The 23,359-nt window shown below is 40.5% G+C and overlaps 1 protein-coding gene across 2 annotated transcripts; it reads left to right on the forward strand.

Annotated features, from left to right (window-relative positions):
* Nucleotides 1–262: 262 nt before the first annotated feature.
* Nucleotides 263–18,716, forward strand: ATP1B4 (ATPase Na+/K+ transporting family member beta 4). 2 transcript variants are annotated; one of them, XM_037152106.2, is made up of 8 exons: nucleotides 263–408; nucleotides 4,583–4,838; nucleotides 8,996–9,124; nucleotides 9,385–9,489; nucleotides 14,042–14,238; nucleotides 14,851–14,907; nucleotides 17,082–17,177; nucleotides 17,888–18,716. In XM_037152106.2, exons 1-8 carry the CDS (start codon nucleotides 346–348, stop codon nucleotides 18,047–18,049), a joined length of 1,065 nt encoding a protein of 354 aa, XP_037008001.1. In that variant the 5' UTR covers nucleotides 263–345; the 3' UTR covers nucleotides 18,050–18,716. The 2 variants fall into 2 exon arrangements, with proteins under 2 accessions (XP_037008001.1, XP_037008002.1); XM_037152107.2 differs by having other exon boundaries at nucleotides 4,583–4,826.
* The last annotated feature ends 4,643 nt before the right edge of the window (nucleotides 18,717–23,359 follow it).

Here is a 23,359-nt window from a genome sequence, read left to right on the forward strand (position 1 = left end):
TCTCAATTGAGAAGAACACGACTTAAGATTTCCATTGGGCTCATAGTATCCCAGGCGCTAGAGGAGGGCAGGGGGGTGGTGAGTTGCTCATCCTCGTGACCCAGAATATCTCCCCCTCCCTGTAATGATGAGCTTGCTTTTCTATAGGGCTTTCCTTTGATTCAAGGAGGGGGCCAACCAATGAGAGAGGAGCACATTAGATTATTTTGGGGAAGGGCTCATGCCAGAAGGGTTCACTTTTACTAGATGCCAAGTGGCCCCAGCAACCAGTGTCTCCTGTACCAGCAGAAGCTCCAGAACTTTTACCCACTTGCCTGCTTCTGCATCTTTGCCCACTGAACAGCCATGAGAAGGCAGCTCCGGTCCAGAAGGGCTCCGGCCTTTCCTCACAGTTATCGCTACAGACTTGTGAGTCCCAGGGAACAGCATACTTTGTTGCCTATTTTTAGTGGGGTGGAGTGGGGGTTGTGTAGGTTTTTGCCTGTGGCTGTTTCTCCTTGGGATGAACAGGAACAGGAAGTTTAAGAGACCCCATAATTTCAAGAGTGAACAGTGACTCCCAGCACCCAATTTCAGTCTAAATTTCTGGGATGAAAGAGGAAGCTCCTCTTCCTATGGAAGAAAGATAAGGGAAGGGGAAGATGCCAGAGAATGACAGGAAATTTTCTTGGGAGCCTAGAATTTAAAAAGACCTTTGGGAGTAAAGGTTTTATTCTGATAGCAGGAAACTTAACCAAGAGAGAAGGGAAGGGGAAGAGGAAATGAAAAGCACCACCTAGCTAGACATCATATTTCTAGGACCCCTCATGTAAAGAAAGCTGCTGGGGCTCAGAGCACAGGAGTGACTTACAAGTTAGTAGACACACCAAAGTGAGAATGAAAGTTTTCTCACTTCTAATCTTGTTGGCTTTCCATTATATTTGCGGAATGCAAACCCCAACCCTCTGACACTCCATCACTCATTGTCATCTTGTGTGCCACCCTGCCCTGACCCTGACCAACACACACACACACACACACACACACACACACACACACACACGCCTTCGATGTTGCCATTTATCTCCAGGGTGCATTGCAAATTTCTTTGAACCCAAAGTTTCTTTGCATTTACTTTGCTATAATTCATGAATATATATAAAAAGTACACATAGTACTTTTTTTTAAAAAAGAGGTGTATTCTGAAATCTCCCCCAAAGAGGAATGTGATCTGAGCCCCAGAAAGAAACAAAGCTTAGTTCATTTTTCTTTGGGACTGGCCACTTATTTAATCAGGGAGTTAAATGAAGACTGTCAAGAGCCAGCAGAGGAAAACATAAATTCTTCTAACCTCATATCCACCTACGAAGGGCTTTCCTTAACTTTCCAGCCACAATTTGTAGAATCTTTTTTTGGACATCCCAAAGTCCTTTCCAGCTCTTAGAGTAGTCACAATCTTTAGGGCACATGTAACTGTTCCTTACTTGATTTCTTTTCTATGTAATGTTTCTAAAGTGTTGAATATAATTTCAATGATTTGTCAACTGGTTTGGATCTTCTTGTTTTTTTATTTTTTGTTTTCCAATTACAGTTTACATTCAATATTATGTTGTATTAGTTTCAGATGTACAGCAAAGTGGTTAGACAATCATGTACTATACACAATGGCCCCCCCCCATATTTCCAGTACCCACCTGGCCCCCTACATAGTTATATGATATTATGGACTATATTCCCTATGCTGTATATATATATCTGCTTTATATCTCTGTGACTATTTTGTAAGGACCCATCTGTATTTCTTAATCCCCTCACCATTTTCACCCAGCCCTCCAACCCTCCTCTCCACTTTAAACTGTCAGTCTGTTCTCTTTATCTATGAGTCTGTTTCTATTTTGTTCTGGTTTGGATTTTTCAATGCATCAGGGGGCCTTGCTCTTTATAGAGAACACAATCAAATTTAAAAAGAAATGATTTGATGCAGTGAATAATTGTGTACTAATTTCTTTTTTTAATTAACCAATTCAAATGTTTACAGGGTATTACTCAATGCAGGACAAAAATTTGTCCTTTGCTTTATACTGTTTGTTTATATATTTGTTTATATGTTTATATATTTAGAGTGCTCAAAATGGAGCTACCCTCCATTCTTCAGACTCTTCCCTTTTTAGGGAAACATGATGGCCCTAGCACATACCCACTACTATATCCCAACACACTCACACTATCACTTGAGGGAAGTGCTACTTTGGGGAACTGACAAAAACAGACCCTCTCATTACCAAAGAATCCCCTGATGGATTCCATTAAATAGTTGCACAAAAGCACCTCCCTTGTACATTGTTGAGGTTCTCCTATACCAGCAAGCAGGAGAGAGGAAAAAGATATTTAAAGCTTTTGATTACTGAGGCATCATGACAGCCATGGGGAAATCAGCTCATAGAAGGTTAATTCTTCCCACATGGGTAAAGCTTTAATGACAAGCTATCTTTAATAGGATTATCACGAGAGCTCATATCTACAGATAAGATCAGGCTGAAGCCAGGGCCAGCTGACTCCTCTGTGAAGCAAAAGTGGAGGGCAGGCATATAGGTAACAAGGGGAGAAAAGGAACTTGTTCAGGAAATATAAAGGGAATGTAAATCCCTCCATGATGAAATGTTACATTTCAAATTCTCTGAAATTATCAGTTGCAGTAGACTCTCTGGGGCCATGATGAGTACTCAATGCAGTTCACATCACTGCTGAGGTGAGAGCAATGAGTTCTGTAAGAACATTTCTCCCGAGTCAGGCAGTTATCATCAACAATTGTTCAGTACCCACCCATTACCTAGCTGTGGGCTGCACACTGTGGCGGGACATCAAGGAGAAAGAAAATATGGACCCTGCTCCCTGGGTGCTCAGAATGTACTCCGGGAGGTGAAATGTGTACATATGTTCACACCCAAGTGAGATTTAAGAACATTTATTAATCCATTTAACATTGAGTAATAGAGTTTATTTTCCTAAGCCTTATACTATGAATCCATGTCAGAGTCAGAAATCCTCATTTATAAGCATATATAATATTTTCAGGAGCACAGAATGTAACACATTGTTGTTCTCCATAAATCTGCTAAATCACCTTTACGCACCTGTGCTCAATGTGATAGGGTAGAAACATCCTTGTCCAGGGTATTGAGAGACAAAAGTTCTGAGACTGACAACTCTATTATGAACTTGCTGTGTGGCTTTGTTCTGTTCCCTCTCTGAGCCTCAGATGGGCAAGTGAATCTCCAAGGTCACTGTTAGCTCTGATATGGTGTATGATATAAAGCTGTACATTTTATCAAATTAGATTGTAACTCAACAGTGCTTGTAATCAAGAGCTAGATAGTGCTGGGCAGACTGAATGCTGAGAGTATAGCCTTATCATTCTGTATCACTTTTACCGATTCTGAACAATCCAATTTTCTGAGGCCACTCCTCACTAATGGCAGAATTTTTAGTCAAGTGTCCTCTAAATGGCCTTTGAGGAATTAGGCACGGAGGGGGCAGCAAGGAGCCCCTGGCCTCTATCATTTGACACATCCAACCCCAACAGGTGCACAGGCCCTGCCACTCTCCAGCTTTGGACAGCAGAGACAAGTGAGGGCGACCTCATTTTCTGCTGCTGCAGTGAGCCTTGGCAGACCCATAAACAGCAAAGATCCAACTCTCTGGCCTATGACTGGGAGGCATTTGAAATATCATTTGGTGAAGTCTGGTGTGTTTTTTTTTTGTTCGTTTGTTTTTGTTTGCTTGGTTTAATTTTCTTAGAACCACTCAGAGAAGATTACAGTTTCCAATCTCAAGTAATGGCTGCAATCGATCAATAAATAAATATGTGCTGAGCACTTACTATGTGCCCAGATTTTTGCCTAGGGGGTTTGGGGTGGTGGAGACTAAGGAAGTCTCAGTTGGGGCCCCAGCCCTCAGGTGGTCTGTTCAACTAGGTTAAGGCAGAAAGAGCTTCCAGATCAGATAACGGTCAAAGAAGTAGCAAGTAGCCCCCCACCACTTGTTTCTGTTGGAAAGGCAGTCTAAGTTTTGAGAAGGGGTCCAGCAGTTGGCTTCCCCACTTGATATCTACCCAGGGCTATTTTTAACCACAACTTGGAGTGGTGAGGTGCAGCAGCTGAAAGTGTACTGGGTGTTATGATAAAGCTAGTTTGGACTGAGAATTTACCATCATAGACACAAGTGTCTGAAACTACCCCATCCTCCAGCATTGAGCTCAGCTCTGTCCTGAGAAGCCAGACAAAGTCAAGCAGGAGGCCAAGGCCCCAGGACAGAGTAGTGACAGAAGCAGTCCTAGGGAAAGAGCTCAAATGCTTAAAGCTGATAATAAAATTTGTGTCTCTATGGAAAGGATATTGGATCAAAATGGGTCATATAAAGGATAGTTCTTCCAAAATAACAGAGAGAAAGAAAATACACCTTTTGTAACAATGGGTATGTTTATGGGGAAGTGAAAATTTGAAGCATTTCCAAATATTGAATTATTTTCCATTTATATTTGGCTGGTGGGATGTGCCACTGGACATTTTTTCAAAAGGGGAATTGTGTTTTGTCACTGTTCCAGGACGATCAGGATGAAGTGAACCAGAACTACTTAGCAGATGAAGAGGAAGAAGCAGAAGAAGAGGCTCGGGTGATGTTGGTACCCGATTTGGAGGAGGAGGAGGAAGAGGAGGGAAAAAAAGAGGAGAAAAAGGAGGAGGAAGAGGGTCAGGGTCAGCCAACAGGCAACACCTGGTGGCGGAAATTGCAGATCATGAACGAATACCTGTGGGATCCGGAAAAAAGGATGTTTCTGGCCCGAACAGGTCAGAGTTGGAGTAAGTCCCAGTTGTCCCACTGCCCCAGTAGGGTGTCCTTTCCTTTTGGCTAGATGTCCAGGACTCCTTTACCATATGTTGAATGGGCTTGTCTGCAAAGTTCTCTTAGATATCATGTAAAAGGATCGATGCATAGGGAAATGCCTGGACTATGGGCAGATCCCATCAGAACAAACTCCAAGTAGTTGAAGAAACTTGATTATATATCTGAAATCCACTTGGCTCAAAATCATTTGCAATGCAGAGAGACAGTAACAATGAGTTGTAAAACCACAGAAATTTTTCGAAGTCCCAGCCCTGTCACCTTCTATCCGTGTGGCCTTGGGCTCATTATTTACCCTCACTGAGCCTCAGTTTCCTCACTCACCAAATGACAGGAATAATCCCTGCCTTGCCTCTCTCACAGGATCAGCCTAAGGCTCCAATAAGATGTTACAATGGTAAAGATGAAAGTACTCTGAAAACTATTACTACTTTTGAAATATGAGACCTAAGTCCCTGCTAACCTGACCAAGGATTTATAAAGCCTTATCATTTCACCTAGAAATGCTAGAGAAGGAGAGTCAGGAGACCTGCCCCTGGCCCCAGTTTGTTGGTGCTTTTTGCTCCCATGGTGTACACAGAGAAATTAGGTTTAAAGGGATCATCTCTAGAGATTAAGGCTGAGCCCCCAAATCGCTTGATCAATGGGGGAATCAAATGCCTTAGTATTTCCTCTTTGTACCACATGCTGTCACCACTTTCACTTCACAATTTCCCCAGCACTCCTCTCCCAGAGTCCTACTCACCTCTTGAACTATTAGTGTTGAACCTTCTCCTCAATAGATTTTGCCTATGGTCAAATCCACAGTTGACACACTCTCTGTGCAGCCCAGAAAAAGAGCAGCTTCTGCTTTGGAGAATAAAACAAAATAGAGGATGCCATGGATGAAATAACAGTTCCCTAGTGCCAAGGATCTAGGTTGCTGAAGTTGATGGTCACGCCTTCTAAAGGCTCCTTTGGCTAAGAATTCTCTCCCGTATTGTGCATGTTTCTAATTCAGCTCAGTCAGGGTGAAATAGCCAGTCCTACTTCCTTCACGCCCCCTCAGTTCTCAGCCCCACTCCTGCCCACCCCTCAAGAGCTCAACTGGAACAAATGTACCATTCAGGGAACATTCCGACATTCTGGAGGCTGTAGACAAATTCTGGACATTCACTGGGGCTCCAAATGGGGCACAGCTGTTTCTCCCTTGCCTAAAGAGGACTGGAAAACAGGACTTGTGAAAGGCAAGTGTGATTCTGGGAGAGGGTGTCTCACATTAACCCACAAATAGCCATCCATTGGGACTTCAGTAGATGAGCTGATCCCAATTGATCCCAGGGAGAACAAGTGATAGGCCAGTGAGTAGGGATGAAGGAGGAAGTTTCAAGTTCGCCAGGGAAGATATGGCAGTGGGGACACTGCATAGTAGGCCATATCCAGGCCTCTTGGTAACAGGTCTAAGGACAGTCCGTAAACTCTGGCTTCTTTTGTTCAGCTACCCCTGAGCAAAGGGAATATTATGATACTAAAATATAGACCACCACGCATATGCCTTGCTGCCCTCCTGCTTGAGAACTAGGTGCCTACTGGAGCATAGACAGCAACATGACCAACATATTCACCCGCCTATTATTATATTCTGAGCTTTTCCTTTGGTAGCTGGGCAACCTCTATTCTTAGGGATTACATGTTATTTTATTGGGTACTGACAAGAAGCATATGAGGTAGTAATATTATTATCCCCATTTTACAGATGCAGAAACTGAGGCTTAGAGAGGGTAAGTAACTTGTCTAAAATCACATAGTTAATAAGTGGCAGTACTGGAAGTACTGAGACTCATTGCTAGTGCCATTCTCCCATCTACAGCTTCCTGGTCACACAAGCAGAAAGTTATTTCCAAAGGAGTTTCCTTGTATTCTATTGCTTTCCTTTCATCCATGAAACTGAGTCTTCCAGTCCTCCAGCTTGGCTTCAGCTGTTAATCCATTACTAGGATGGGGGTGAGGGTAAAGGAATGAAGAAGATGGCACAGGGCACATCTCATTAGGACAGCCAGTGAGCAGTAGCTAAGTATCACAGCCACATAGGTGCTGCTGTTTCTTCTCCAGGGACTCCAGCTGAATCAATGTGTTCATAATCCAGTTATGCTTTAGTTTATCTCTTTTATTGTTCTATTACAGTTATCTCAATTTCCCCCATTGCTCTCCTTTGCCCTACCCACTCACCACCTTGCTCCCACAGGCACTCTCCAACCTGTTGTCCATGTTACATTTCCAGTTGGATTACTAAGGATTTTTCCCTCTCCTCCAGTCATTTTTTGGTTAATTTTATTTAGTTCATGGTTCAATTTGAAAACTAGTACTTGGATTTGGCTTTGGGTACAGCAAAGTTGCATGGTTTGTTCCAGTTTCTGGTTCATGATTCAGTTCAAATGTGTAGCTGCAACATCATGTCAGTGTTGTGAGTGGAGCTGAGAGAGCCTCAAGGAAGACTTGAAAAGAGCTTCTCAGCAACAATCTCACTCTTATTTACCTCACACGGTACTGCCTAATCCTGGGCAAATCTAATACAACCCACAGAGGAGGAATTCACACAATTATGCTTCTGGTCCTATAGCAATAATAATAACAATGATGAAGACTGTAATTTATAAAGTACTTGGTATCTTCCAGGCTCTGTGGTATGCTATTTGTATGCGTTATTCAAGTACTATTACTAATTACTCTCATTTTATAGATGAGGAAATTGAGGTCCAGAGAGGTCAACAGCATGTCTAAGATTAAACAGTTACGAAGTAGTAAGGTCAGGATAGGATATAAGGGAGGACTGAATTCCCAATACAGTATTCCCCCCTTACCCACAAGGGATACATTCCAAGACCCTCTAGTGAGTGTTTGAAACCTATATATACTATATTTTTCTTATATATACATACCTATGACAAAGTTTAATTTATAAATTAAATACAGTAAGTGGTTAACGATCATTACTAATAATAAAATGAAACAATTATAACAATATGCTGTAATAAAAGTTATATGAATGTGGCATTATTAAGTAAAATAAAGGTTACTTGAATGCAAGCATTGTGATATCTTGATAGTCATTCTGATAACCAAGATAGCTACTAAGTGACTAATGAGCAGGGAGCATATACAGCCTGGATACCCTGGACAAGTAATGGTTCACATCCTGGGCAGGATAGATCAGGAAAGGGTGAGATTTCATCACATTACTCAGAATGTTGCACAATTTAAAACCTGTGAGTTGTTTATTCTGGGGATTTTTCATTTAATATTTTTGGACCACAGTATTGGCCATTCGTAACTAAAACCACAGAAAGTAAAACCATGGATTAGTGGGGACTACTGTACTGTTACAGATGTAGAGAAGGATATGAGGCAAGTGCTAAACTTATTCCCATTTTACCTGCTAGGAATCTGGGGTGCAGAGATGTTCTGTAATTTGCCCAAGCTCACAGGTAGAGCTCACGGGTACCAAGTGTCAGTAATTAAGGAGTTTCCTACTCCTTCCTTTCTTATACTATGTTAGTGGTTTTTTTTTAAAGCAGAGCCACTTAAACTTTTGCTAAAGATGAATAAGATTTGAAATAAGTAGAGTGAAACTTCGCTTTGCCTTGAGTAGAGGCAAGTCCCATGGAAATTAATCAAAAGCTTGAATTACAGGCTATGTGACAAGAAATACTGTTTCTATCCCTTGCAAATACATCTAATCACTGGAACCAAGCTGCTAGGACTCTTCAGGACACCTGCCTTAATGAATAGTGAAGAATGATTTGTACTTAGGACATCAACTATTGTCCAGAGGACCCCCAAGCAATTTTTCCTCTGCAGTACTTTAAACTCCACTCCTCTTTAATCTTGTTCATGGTCATCATTTGTTCAATGAGCCCTTCCATCAGAAATACTATAAAGGTAAACTGCAATCAGCCCTCTGACACAATTCTCACCAATTTCAAATTGGTGAAATCTGAGTGAACAAGGACAGATATACTGAATCTTGAGGAATTATTTAAAAAATGCCATCTGCTTTGAATTGGTTCACAAGTTCAAGTAAGGAGGCAGAGCTGTTGGCAAGCACTGACCACTTTTACCTCTGATTGTTCTGCAGGCATGATCTTAGTCATTTACTTCTTCTTCTATGCCTCCCTGGCTGCTGTGATCACTCTCTGCATGTACACGCTATTTCTGAACATCAGTCCTTACATGCCAACCTTCACTGAGAGGGTGAAGCCTCCTGGTGAGTGTTCAAATGCCCTGTGTTATCAGAACTTGCTGGACAGAAATCTGCTTGCACAGCATGTTCAGCCTCAATGAACTTTGGCTCTTCCCGGTAATGACTTAGAGATTCAATTATTAAGAGTAAAAGTAAAATGGTACTTGGCAAATTATGGTCCTTTTCATTTTCATTGCCTAGGGGAAAATGGTTTTATGGGAATCAATACTAAAATATTATCCCAAGAATGGGTTAATATATCCAAAACCTGTTTCCATTGCCAGGAGTTATGATCAGACCCTTCGCCCATAGCCTCAACTTCAACTTCAATGTTTCTGAACCTGACACTTGGCAGCATTATGTGATTAGCCTAAATGGTTTTCTCCAGGGTAAGTAAGTTCCTCTGAATGGCCCAATCTCTTTGGAAGGATTATGGGTGGGAATTCAAAATTCACCTGACAGACTCTTACTAACTCCAGCCTATTCTGGTCTTTCCTTACCTTGCATCCCCCTCAGAACCTGTAGATATGATAAAAACTGTTCTAATTTATGGTTGCACATTGCCTTGAAAGCATATAAGCCAACTCTCCAGCAAAATGAGAAGTCCATTGGGGCAGAGAACTTGCCTTCTTTTTTTGAACACCCTACAGCACCTAGTTATGTCATGGGCACATCCAGATGGCTCAATATGATCAATTATTAAAAAAATAATTCTGGGGGCAGGGAAGTAGCGGTGAGAAAAGAAGAGTGTTCTCCAGAACTGGAAGATCCCTGTCTCCTATACTTTCTCAAGGTAAGATAATTCATTTCTTGGAGATGAGCTATCTTGAAGTAAGAGAGCAAGGGTCTTTATTTAATGCATTCCAGAAGGGAGTTAGAGGAAGCATCTCTGGGTGGCAGTCACTCCTACATTTTTATCAGAAGTGTCAAGATGCCTATCTCTATAACATCATCATATTCAGTTTTAGGAACTAACGAATGGCTTTTTGAGAAGCCCTTCCCTATGATGAAATCTGAGGTAGCATCTTGGCTAGGGTAAAACACAGAGTACACAGCCTTTGTATTTATCCAGCTACCAAAGAGGAGCTCTGTTGATTACCTTTTGGTCCCTTTATACCCCCTCTCCCCCACTGCAATCATCACACTTGTCCATGTCCATGTCCTTTTTCCTTTTTGCTCAATCCCTCTACCCCCTAACCTGCCCTCCCATACTAGCTGTCATCCTGCTCCCCATCTATGAGTATGTCTCTATTTTGCTTGTTAGTTCAGTTTGTTCATTAGACTCCATATGAGTAAAATCATATGGTATTTGTTTTTCTCTGACTGGCTTATTTCACTTAGCATAATGTTCTACAGACCCATCCATACTGTAACAAAGGGTAAATTTTTCTTCTTTTTTATGGCTCATAGAATTCCATTGTGTAAATGTCCCATAGTTGTTTTATCCACTCATCTACTGGTGGGCACTTGGGCTACTTCCATATCTTGGTGATTGTAAATAATGCAGAAATGAAAATAGGGGTATGTATGTTCTTTTGAATTAGTGTTTTGGGTTCCTGTGGATATATTCCCAGAGGCAGAATTGCTGGGTCAAAAGGCAGATCCATTTTTAATTTTTTGAGGTATCTCCATACTGCTTTCCACAGAGGCTGCACCAATCTGCATTTCTACCAACAGTGCAAAAGGGTTCCCCTTTCTCCACATCCTCACCAGGACTTGTTGGTTGTTGATTTATTGATGACAGTCATTCTTACAGGTGTGAGAGGGTATCTTAATGGGGATTTAATTTGCATTTCTCTGATGACTAGTGGCATTGAACATCTTTTCATATGTGTATTGGCCATCTGTATGTCCTCTTTGGAGAAGTGTCTATTCAGGTCCTTTGCCTATTTTGTAATTGGATTGTATAAAGTAAAAAACAAAAAAGAGGAGCTCCAGTGAGGTTGCTTTACTGACCTATTATTTGTGGGGGGAAAAAGGCAGCTAGACTAATTTGGTTGGCCTGGCCTGGCTGAAGTGGGGCAAGGGAGGTAGAAGTGGCCAGTAGAATGTACATTGAATTAAGAGGAAAACAATCTCTTACGTGATGGGAAGTGTTATTAAAATGCACACATTTTTCCGTTTAATTTTAACACTGCATTGCAGAGTCTATTGTCCCCATTTGTAAAATGGCCAAATTGAGGCTCAGAAAGGGGAATTAACATGATCAAAGTCTCCCAGCAGTAGAATCAATGTTTAAACACATGCCCATGTTTTTGACACCTTTGCTACTCAAAGCATGATCCAGGGAGCAGTTGCATCAGCACCACCTGTGAGTTTGTTAGAAGGGCAGACCCTCAGGCCCCACCCCAGACATGTTCGATGAGGATCTGCACTTTAACAAGATCCACAGATGATTTGTATAACATTTAAAGCTTGAGAAGTGCTGCTTTTCATAATTCTTTGCTACTGGCATATGACCAGAAATTAGAAACTCAACTTTGTATAAGTAATGCTCAGTGTTATTTGGGGTAAGTCTAAACTTCAGATGCCTCACCTATAAAATGAGGGGGGCTGGGTTCATTCTGAGTCCATGTAATTCCATATTGGACATCATAGCCAAAACAATATCTTTTTTACTTTTAAAATGCTTGTGAGCTCTTACAAATGTACTGCTGAAATCTCCGCTGAAGAAATTCCTCTGAGAAACTAGTAGATGGAGAAATACCAATTCTGACCTGATAACAGAGGTGGGGAACATGAGGAAAAGCACTGTTTTTCCCCCCCTAAGCATAGATAATGTGTCCTATTTTAAATGAATATATCTCTGAAATAAAAATCCCAGAGTATCATTTTCATTCCCATGAGGCCAGGGATTTTGCAATAAGGGTCATGCCCATGTCACATTATTTTTTTATGGAACTATCTCAAGAGAAACAATGAACATGTGATTAGAGAATCTATTTAGAAAGTTATTATTTGAACACAGTTCTTGCTCTAAAACATGATTAAAACAAAGCCTTGAATTGAATGTAGCTTTGTCTGAGGAATAATAAAGGCTTAGCCATAACTAGAATAGATTTAAAATTCCCAGTTGCTTCCTAATAATATCAAACACAGGTTACAACCTGTCTAGATGAGGATCCAGCAGTACATTTGGAGTTTTACCTCTAGTAGATTGTAGGTACACAGTCTCTTCTGAAAAACTGAGCTACTTGAAACATGAATGCATAGGGGCTGGATCTAACAGGACTGTCTGACACTATCATTTAGAACCAAATTAGAAATAATTGAATTAGTAGTAACTTCCAAAGCCTAGATCTATGACATCTAGTAACCCAAAGAGTCAGCTCACACATAGCCCCTTTTAGCTTTCTCCCTAGTAAGTGTACCTTGGACTCATATTGCATTCCATTCAATGTAAAGGGACACTTAAGTAGAAGTGCTTCAGGTTTCAGCAGACAAGATCTCACCCTCTCACCCACTCAGTGAAGACACTATGATTGTCATTGGTTTCTGCTTTCATCCTAAGCTTCTATTTTGCAGTGCTAACTTCCCTCTGTAAAGAATGAAGATCTAGTTTCTTCCTTCTCCTCTTCTTCCTCTCCTTTCATGGGTTCCACAACACATACTTCTTACTCTCCTGCATCAGTGCCTCTCATTGACCTCAAAGGGATATGTCTCCTAGGCTGAACTTAAAGAACTTTAACCCAGGAGCTTTGCTGCCTTATAATGTGCCATGCCTTGGCATGATCTAGCCCGTCTTCCAAAATTTGCTTATGTGCCTACTCCTCTCCTAGAAGTAAAAGAGGCAGTGCTCTACATTTACAATTTACCATATCTGAAAAGAAATGATGAAAAGTAGAAGTTTGCCGTGGATCTGTTCCGTTTATTGCAAGTACAAGCAGGTTTTTATATTTTCATTTTCGGTAGTGATTAACATTTGCAGTACACCATGATCAATTAAGCAGAAAAAATCAATACAAAGGTAACCAGGAAAAATACAAGATTTTCCATAGTTTCAGTTATGTTAAACAAAAGTTGTTTTGACCAGGAGAGCCATTAATCAGAAAATTTGAAATAGCTCTATGTACAGAGTTTGAATGTCTTATTGTTTATTAAAGGTCTTAGAATTTGGCATGGGGCAAAAGGTACGCTAGACCAAGCAGAGGTTAGGAAATTCATTATAAGGCCTTTGTGATGTCTAACTTAGCTATTTATCTTTCTGTCCAAAATGTTTCTCTATGTACTATGGGCTCTAACTCCTTGGTAATTGTTTCTACATGTTTAGTTTGTGGTATCCAACAAGCTTTCCCTGTTTCTTTGCCTGCTCAATTCTAATTAATATATATTCTTGTTCAAGGTAAAGGAGGGGCTGTTACTCCAACACCTTTTAGACATTCAGGAGCTATTTCATTAGAGGGAACTTTGTTCTCTGGTCAAGAAATTATTTTGTACAACTTCATTGGAATTATGCTAATCAATGAACCTGAAATACAAGTGTCGAATAATCCCAGCACCTTTTAATCACCAAAACAAACATGTAAGGAGAGATAGACAGGAAATCCAGCCACAGTTGCCTCTGCCTTGCAGATGCATCTCAGCTGTCCCGACCTTGTCAAGGGACGGTTACTGGGGACGGTTACTGGCCGGCTCCCGACAGAAGTGATAAAGTGACCCAGAAATGCATATCCAAAAGTTCTGAAGGAATGATAAGCAAGGGGGCAGACAATCAAAGTGGGCTGAGGGGACACCTGGAAGGCTTCCCCAAGACTTATTGCTAATGAAGGGCCTTGGGCACCTAATCCCTTGTCAAGGGGCCTAGGGCAGATTTAGGGGGGTTCCTGAAGAGCACAAACAAGCTGGAGGAAAAAAAAAACTAGGGAGGAAGACTATTGAAAACATGGCCTTCCCCTATAGCTCCTATCTAACATGGCCCTTTGCCACCTATACACACTTTAGGTTATAATGACAGTCTTCAAGAGGAAATGAATGTAGATTGTCCCCCGGGACAGTACTTCATCCAAGATGGAAATGAAGATGAGGACAAGAAGGCCTGCCAATTTAAGCGCTCCTTCCTGAAGAATTGCTCTGGCCTGGAGGACCCTACTTTTGGCTACTCTACTGGACAACCCTGCATTCTTCTAAAGATGAACCGGGTATATTTGTCCTTGACACTCTGGTGATGATAAGTGGATGAGTTGGGTAGGAGGGCTCTGGACACTCCATTTCTCCAGGGCTCTGTCTTCACACACTACTGGTTTGGTCATTTTTACTGACAGCATCAGTAATATAAACGATCAGACAAACTATCAAGCAATAATACTTTTTTCTCCTTGAACACTCCCTATTTCCATTCTTCTCCTGCACCCCCAAACCTGCCCCTTTTGATGCCCTCTGTTGGCAATGAGATCCTGAGCTGTTTGGAACAGAGGATGACATTGGGCTGGGGTGAGGGACAATGCTCATATCACAAGAAATGCATTTTCTTCTCTGCTGCCACGTCTTATGTTTGGCAGAGCCTTCCTGGGCACACCCGTCTTGAAACCAGAAAGTTATTTACATCTTTAGAGTTATCTTACTACAATTACCACTGTAAAAATATCAGACACAAGTACAAGGAGTAAGCTGAGTTGCACAGCTCTGAAGATATTTTGCTTTTTTTTTTCTTTTTGTAACATTTCTGAGAAGGTAGAATAGAATTTATAAAAGCCCAATTTTTACTGTCAAATCTGTTTGATTAAAAAAAAACACTGGTTTTCTTTTGATAGATTGTAGGCTTTCGTCCTGAGCTTGGAGATCCTGTGAAGGTTTCCTGCAAAGTTCAGGTAAAGTTTCCTTTTGAGTAAGCATTATTAGCACACCTACTTCGTGCAAAAAGGTGGTTCATCCCTTCCAAGGTTTTACCATGGATGGTTGGCTATGGGTTAGGGAAAGAGTTAATCTTTTTATACCCACACCTCCCTTTAGTAACTTCAGGGCCTCTCTATTTCCAGAAAGCATTCAATTCCTGTGTGTTTGTGCGTGTAGTGTGTGTATGTGCTGATTTATACCTGAGAAAGCCAAAGACTGAACCTCAGCAAAGGGCCACAGCAGGGAACAACAATATACCAAGTCATTAATTGGGATTCTGTTTACACTTTTGCTTTCAGCTCTAATTACTTATTTCTTTGTACTAAACAAACAGCTTTCATTACAATCATTAGTCCCTGCTTTTAAAACCAAATTTCACTTTTTGCAGCAATGACCAGTGGCACTTGTGTTGCAATAACAAATGACTACAAGGGAGTATAAACACAACTCCATTAATATGCTAATTAACTGTCCTTCAAGGGACTGTTAACTCCTATCTCATCTGCCCTAATTAGCTCCTTTGTAGGAAAAAGCCCTAGATCTAAGGTTTGCTTCTTAAATTGGCAGTAGCTCCCTCCTGTTTGACAACATCAGCTGCACCCCTAGCCCTGGACAATTGTCTTGCAAATGTGTGAAGCCAGGTAATGCCATCTCAGTAGTAGAAATACAGCTCAAAACTCCAGTTTTAATGGTGGCAGATCAGAAAACAGCAAAGGCAGCATTTACTGATCACTTATTATACATCAGGTAGGTACTTTACTAGGTGTTGGGAGTGCCAAGGTAAATATGCCATTCTCTGAAATTAGGACAATCAAGTATTACAGGTGCTATGGAAGGTGCAGTGGAGACATTGACCAGGGAAGGTTGGTTCCAGACGGCAGGTGGGGAGGGGTTGGTGATGTTGAAGATGACCTTTGAAAAGTCATGTCATGTTTGCCAGGTGAACAAGGTAGAAGGACTTTCATTCTGTTCACATGTACGTGAGTATGTGTAAATAAATATACACACATGTGAGGTATGACCATACACTAGTAGAATTGGTTCCACAAACCATTCATGAAAAATGAATTTGATTGCCTTTTAGAAGAATATATAAATGAATTGTAAAGACCAACTGGGTCTAAAACCAGTGTATTAATTGGATTGAGTCCTGCTTATAGTTCCCTAGTAGAAGCCATTCATTTTCAGCCTAAATGAAACCTTGCTGAAAACTTTCTTTTTATTAAAAAAAGAAACATTAAGGGTCTTTATGAATTCTATAGTAATAAATACTGGTCAAATCCATACCCACTTGTGGAAATCAAGCAGGATGAGGTAATTACTAGAATAAATTAAGGAGAGTCATTTATACTAAGAATGATATACAGAAGTCATCACATGACCCTAGTGAGTGATTTCCTAGTAGTGATATAAAATTTGCCCCTTATTAGCCCCAGACCTCTGCTTTTTAGGGCAAGACAAATGCATAAGTAGAATGGGCAATCCCCTATCTGTCATGTTATGATGAGGGTAGACTTGTTTATTTAATCATTTCCAGTACCGGGCCCCACTTGTTCATCTTCCTGACTCCACCTATTGTTATTAAGCACTACAGAGAATGTGGTCAGAGACATGAGTTCAGGTGAGCCAATTATAAGCTGTGTCCCTCTGCATCTGATCTGTCTTCCAACAGAACTGAATCCACAGTGGGTAAGTTGTTGTGGGTGGGATTTACTAAACACGTTCCAACTTACACCTGTCTCAGCTCCAAAGTCCAACACAGAGTGCTAAGCCCAGTCTGATTCTTTGGATAGGAGCTGGCATAATAGGTCTTCTTGCCAGAGCAGTACCAGGTACTACAAGTCCTTTAGAATCCTTCTGTCTGGGTTCCCTAGGAGCCAGCACAGAGCCATACTGGGCACCTTTGGCCTCCTCAGTCCAGGTGTTCTAGTCAGTATTTTTTTTACTGAAAAGCCAAAACACAGTGTCTCCCTGGAAATACTCCTCCGGGGATAGGCCTGAGTTGAGCTCTACCCCATTCTGCTTTCATGGTCTTCTTGGGACAGGTGGTTGTGAGTCACACAGTGACTTCACCTGGGGTACAGGTCCCTTTAGCTCAGGATCCAACTGAGTGACCCAGCACCCCACATATGCCTGCTTTTACTTACAGAGAGGTGATGAAAACGACATCCGATCCATCAATTACTACCCAGAGTCTGCTTCTTTTGACCTCCGCTACTACCCTTACTACGGCAAACTGACTCACGTAAGCCTGTACCTCCTTCAGTCTTTGCTGTCAAAAAGGGATTTAGAGGCAAAGGAAATGCTGTCTGGGATCTATGTGAATTAGGGAGCAGCAGGTAATAACAGTGGAATGAACAGCTACTGGCCAAGACCAGGAGCTCACTCTACCAATTCCTATCACAATCACTTCTTTCTACCAAATCTAAAGGAATCTCAGATATTGTGTGGTCTAACTCCTTCAGTTTACAGATGGAGAAACTTGGGTTCAAAAAGAAGTGACTTGCCCAATGTCACATAGCATTGTGACAGAGCCAAGAACAGACAAATCACTGCCATTGTGCTAAATTTTGCCCAAACAATCCCACTTACCTGTTTCTCTTTGGGGTAGTGAAAGCTTCATCTCTAGTAAACACTTGACAGACACTAGTTCTGATTTGATTCATGGTCTGATAGCCAGGAAATCATATCATACTGAGTTAGAATTGGTTTTCCTCAGAGGACAATCAGACATCTGACAGTGATTTATGAGAGAAATGTGTTTCCCCACTGTCCCAGGGCAGAGAGTGCACATCATTTACTTTAGCCATTTGTGACTTGGAATCATGGGATTTACTCTGTTTTCTTTTGGAAGTTATCCTATCATGCACTAAATATCTGATCACTTTCATCCAATTGTCCTCTCACACAGCCACCTCTTCTCACACTTAGAATTCGTTGTTCTTCTACCTACAGGTTAACTACACCTCCCCGCTGGTGGCAATGCACTTTACAGATGTGGTGAAGAACCAAGCAGTGCCTGTGCAGTGCCAACTGAAGGGCAAAGGCATCATAAATGATGTCATCAATGATCATTTTGTGGGTAGGGTAATTTTTACTCTGAACATAGAAACCTAAGAATTTCAGAGGACCACACCCACTAGTTCTTGTTTGTGTTTTATTTTATGTTACCCCTGGTAGCACCTGAATTCTTTTTCTTCAATCAGGACACAGCCAGATGGACATCTAAGAGTAGATCCTCTTTTCCTGCCTTTGACATATGTATAAAATGACATTGTGGGAGCTATTTGATTTTTTAAAGGTGGTCTCTCCTGATGACAAATAGATTATATTAATTTCCTTTCCTCCACTTAAAAGTAAAACACATTCTTGCTGCTAGAAGTCTCACTGTAGTGCAAACATAGCATATGATAAAAGTCACAGTAGCCATGAAGGAGAATTTTTATGATGATTTTAAATTCATTGTGTTTTCTAAAACTTTGTTGATTTTACAGGTGAGATTCCCCTCAACCAGGCTGATATCTAATCTTTTCTTTTTCACCTGCCTGGCAAGGTCCTTACATGGGAATCACTGATCAGAACAACCCAGAGTACATCTAAGGCCACCATACCTAGGGAAGTCTGTATCCAGGGATGCTTGAAAAACTGGCTGCCTTGCAGAGGCAACTATATACTCTTTCAAAGACTAGGGTATCTTCAACTGAGTCAGAAAGCGGTGCTAACTGGATATTGTTCTGATTAGAGATGAAGACTTTCCCTGTGACTTTTTTGGGAGATAGGGCCCACTGCAATTGGGGAGAACACCTATTATGTGGTTGTGTGATGGGTATTTGATTCATTGCTCTGGGGCATAATCATCCAAAGGCAAACATTCCTGCAAACATGGTTGTCTCAGCTGCAGGCAGAGGAAAGAACAAGGAAGAAGATCTCTACCAGCTACTTCTTCTTGTGCTATTTGTTTGACAGTAGCGTGATGTTCTTTGAGACCATGAGGGATGGGTGTATTGACCCCCCAGCTACAGCTCTAAGGATTGAAATCAGAGTCTGCCATCTGATAAATGATAAGACAGAAAGCTCCTCCCAGCCCATCCTAAATTCAAGGCTCATTAACCACCTTTTCATTTGCTTAAAAATGATATGAGGCAGGTATTTATCCAGGTTGTTGGATCAGCCAAGCTGCTTTGTCTTATCTTTGGCCAAATAACCATTCCACTGCTTCTTAACACCTCCGCCAGGGGGAGGGATGAGACAAGGAGAAGAAGCAAACATTAGAGATTAGCATAGTGTCTCAGGGGTCCAAAGAATGCTTAAATGCTGTCTAGAACCATTCAAAGTCTGAATATCCTCTATAATGTTTACCTTCTTCCCAAACAGGAAGCTGGCAGTCTGGTAGTAAAGACAAACAAGTGAAAAAGTAACTATGATATAATGTGACAAGAGTTATAAAATTAGTATGTGGAAATGCTATTGAAACACGAGAAAAAGTTACTAACCTGAGCTGAGAAAGTAGCAGGGGAAATTTCGCATGCAAAGCCACGATCACAAAAGACTGTGGTGTGTTTGGTTAACTCTGAGCAGTTCATGTCATTGGAGTGTAAAGGCTCAGGGAAAAAGCAGAGAGTGGCAGGGGATTGGGCTAGAAAGTTATGCAGGTACCAAAAGAGGACTTTGAATTTTATCCAGTAGGTGAAAAGGAGTCATTAAAACATTCTAAGCAGGGAAGCTCTGTGATCATATTTGCATTTTAGAAAGAGCACTTTGGCAGCCACAATGTGAAGGGTGGATTGGAGAGGGATAAGAGTGGGAAATGGGCAATGAGGGAGAAGGAGGAGTCAAGAATGACTCCAAGGTTTGACCCCCCAGCTTGGTCAAACCTTGGAGTCATTCATCCCACTGGCTCTAGCCAGTGGGATGATGATAATGTTGATCAAGACTGGGAATAGAAGAGAGAAACATGATTGGATAAGAAGATGTTAAGATCAATTTTGGACATTCTAGGCTTGTGATTTCTATTGGTCAGACATTGATGTGGAAATGTAAATACTAGTTGGGTTGGGGAGAAGGAAATCTGAGAACAAAAGCAATATCTGCTTTAGTGAACTCTCTTTAAAAATTCTAAACTATTTAATCTTGGGAATTTGAGCCAGTTATGTAAACACATCACGCCAATCTAGTTTCTCACAAAGTGTTTTTCTCTTGCCTTTGTGGCAAAAAGACTGTTGCTCTTTGGAATCTCCTTCCCAGATACCTGCCAACTCTTAACAACAGAGTAGAAGGGGGGGGTAACCACTATTAACAAGTAATAAATGATATACAATAGCAAATCTGTGGAAAATACCAAAAAAATGAAACTCTCTCCTCTCAGCCCCTTTTCTTACCAAATTTGATTTTTAAAACTAACCTTAAAAAAATAAGATGCTTGAAGACAACGACTTGAAAACCATTTAAAAATCACCACAAATAAATTTTCAAGATTCAGTAGTAAAATATAATAACATTAAATCTGGAAAGGAAAGTAGAGAGCATTTAGTGAAAACAACCTGCATTGCATCTGACTCCAGGTCCAGTGCTCTTTCTACTCTGAGCTGCTGCTTACCAGGAGGTACCATCTTTTAAAAAATCAATGAATGATATCCCAAACATTTTGAAACATATGTCAAATTCAAGTCATAATAGTTAACATTTCACAGGAATTCAACTATTGGTGCTATACTTTATATATAATAATATATTGTCCTGTTATATATGTTAACTATTAAACAGACAAGGAATTATGAATCTTTTGGCATACAGTATTTCTCATTCAATGGAATCTATCATTTCCACAGTTTCAAAGAAGTATAGAAAGGTACTAGGGTAGTTTGGGTTGTGAGCTGGGACATGAACAAATAACTAAATTAAGTTATTTTTACATATTCTGTAAAATAATACAGAACTGGATATTATAATATAATCACTAAAATTGAATTCTAACAGTTCAATAACTTCTGGTGGATTAATTTAAATAGTCCCTCATACAGTGCTGTACCAGTATTTGATTTGTATACAATTTGTTGCAATGCACTTGGTTTTACTTGATTGTTAATGAGAAATACTACTTCAAACTGCTCTTGTGGTTTTGTCCATGCTTAAACTTATTACTTTTCACCCCTCACCCTTCTGAAATCATTATCCTGAATTAGTCTTTCTTAGGCATTTATTTTCTGAAAATCTCATGAAGAAAACATTAGTATTGTCTTGGTGACTTACTGACAACAATAAATGGATATAAAAAAGAAGTGTATGATTTTCTCTTTCTAGACTGTACCACACTGATTTTCCCACAGTAATATTGAGCAGCTATGTGGATGGAAAACTTGACAACTGACAGCCTATTAATTTAAGACTTTTTCTAATCCCCCCAGACCTTTTTTCAACTCTTGGGGTTTAGCCACAAGAGAATGAAACTAAGTGCTGTTTCATTCTGAGCATTATTCCTTTTACAGTCTCAATGCTCTGGTTTTTCAAAAGACTACTTTGGCAGAGTAAACTTCCTTTCTTCATCAAGGTTGAGTCCAGGTATAAGTCATTCTATGTATTTGCATAGGAGAGGAATACTAAGAGAAAGTTTGAAGTGGAGAGAAGAAAACAAAATCCAAAAGAAACTTCAATTGTTTGATGAAAGATTGACTAAGTGACTTTAGTGCACATCTGGCCACAAACTGTCTTCCAAAGCAAATCTCTAGTGGTAACTGTAATTAATGACAGAAATACTTCCAAACCCTTGTTTTACTCATAGACGAGGCTGCAGTAGGAATGCCTTCTTTCCTTGGAAGCTGCCCTGGCCTAAGGTCTACTAGGCTGATATGGTTTGATTGGGGGGAGGTCCATGATCCCAAATATATTTCCCCCATCTAGGTTTTTTGTTAGAATCATTTTCCTTACTGACTTCCTCTTAAAATATTCAAACATGATAAAGTAATTTAACCGAATCATACAGAAATGTGATTTACTCTATGACTTTATCCAGGCAGAAAATAGAGGGGTGTGTGTTAAGAAGTGGGGGAAAAATAGGATGGGTGAAAACAAATGTCAAGGAAAAAGGAGTTGAAAGGCTACATAGTCCTGCCTATTTCACAAAGTTCTTTAGTTTCAGGGTAAGAGGGAAGAAAAGCTGAGAGTGGGATCCAAACGGTTTAAGAAGAATGTGACAGGCTCTCAGTCTAGCAGCTTACTCTTCAAGATGTACTTCCTTGCAGACTTCTGCATGGGCATAGATAGCATCAGTCAGGGTTCCAACAAAAAATAGTATTGGGTTGGCCAAAAAGTTTGTTTGTTTTTTCTGTAAGATGGCTCTAGTAGTGCTCAGTTGTCTTTAACTTCATTCGAAACAATTGTGTTAGATTGTATTGTGACAGCTGTCATATAAGCATGCACTTAAAGTTATCAAAATTGGTGAATTTTTGAGTACCCATTTTAATATTGAAGATGAAAGAAAATATGTAACATTTTGGTATATAATGCTTTATTATTTCACAAAAGGGAAAATGCAACTGAAATGCAAAAAAAAAAAAAAAAAGATTTGTTCAGTGTATGGAGAAGGTGCCATGATGAATCAAACATGTCAAAAGTGGTTTGCAAAGTTTCCTGCTGGGGATTTCTAGATGGACAAAGCTCCATAGTCCGGTAGAACAGTTGAAGTTGATAGTGATCAAATTGAGACATTAATTGAGAACAATTAACATTATAGCACATGGGAGATGGCCAACACACTCAAAATATCCAAGTCAATAAAGTTATTGGTGAAAATGAAAAGTGTGTCTTTTATTTTATGGAAAAAACTAAGTGGACTTTTTGGCCAACCCAATACCCTTGGTGAAATGGAAAAATTAAAAGAGGGGTTATTTACAAACAGGTTACTTATAAATGTATAGGTGTAGGGAACCACAAAGAATAGCACAATAACCCAAGCTAGCATAAGCTCAGTTCTTACCTTCCCTAGACCCTCAGGGACAGGGATAGGAAGTGCTTCCCAGAGCCTGAAAAGACTGAGTTTAGTACAGTTGACTACCTTGAGAGAAGTGGTGACCTTGTGGAAGGACTAAACTAATCCAAGGTGACCTTGCAGTGAGGGAAACAAGAGAATAAATCCCTTGGTTTAATTTTTCTCCTTCCCTCTGATCTCCTGATGATAAATTTGCCAAACCCAACCAAAAGCCAGAGGCAAGGAAGATCACTGATGTTCATATAGGTCAGCCACCCAAGGAAGAAAGCAGAGTGAAGGGTATAGAGTGCATTTGGAGGGGCAAACAGGTGATATCTAAAACAGCCACCAAGTGGTGGTACCATGGGCAGACTTCTTGGAGCCTGGTACATTGCTGGATACATCTGCTGAACCAGCTCCAGTGATTGGCCAATTTTATCTTCATGCATACTCTGCTCTCTGGC

Source organism: Artibeus jamaicensis, unplaced genomic scaffold, assembly GCF_021234435.1.
Source record: "Artibeus jamaicensis isolate MK-2021 breed Jamaican fruit bat unplaced genomic scaffold, CSHL_Jam_final contig_240, whole genome shotgun sequence".
Lineage (NCBI taxonomy): Eukaryota > Metazoa > Chordata > Mammalia > Chiroptera > Phyllostomidae > Artibeus > Artibeus jamaicensis.

Excerpts from the sequence above, each read along its gene's own strand:
- ATP1B4 (XM_037152106.2), top strand. The coding sequence starts at position 346 with ATGAGAAGGCAGCTCCGGTCCAGAAGGGCTCCGGCCTTTCCTCACAGT. Across the intron at positions 4,839-8,995 it reads CCGAACAGGTCAGAGTTGGA|GCATGATCTTAGTCATTTAC; the intron begins GTAAGTCCCAGT and ends ATTGTTCTGCAG. Across the intron at positions 17,178-17,887 it reads ACTACGGCAAACTGACTCAC|GTTAACTACACCTCCCCGCT; the intron begins GTAAGCCTGTAC and ends TTCTACCTACAG.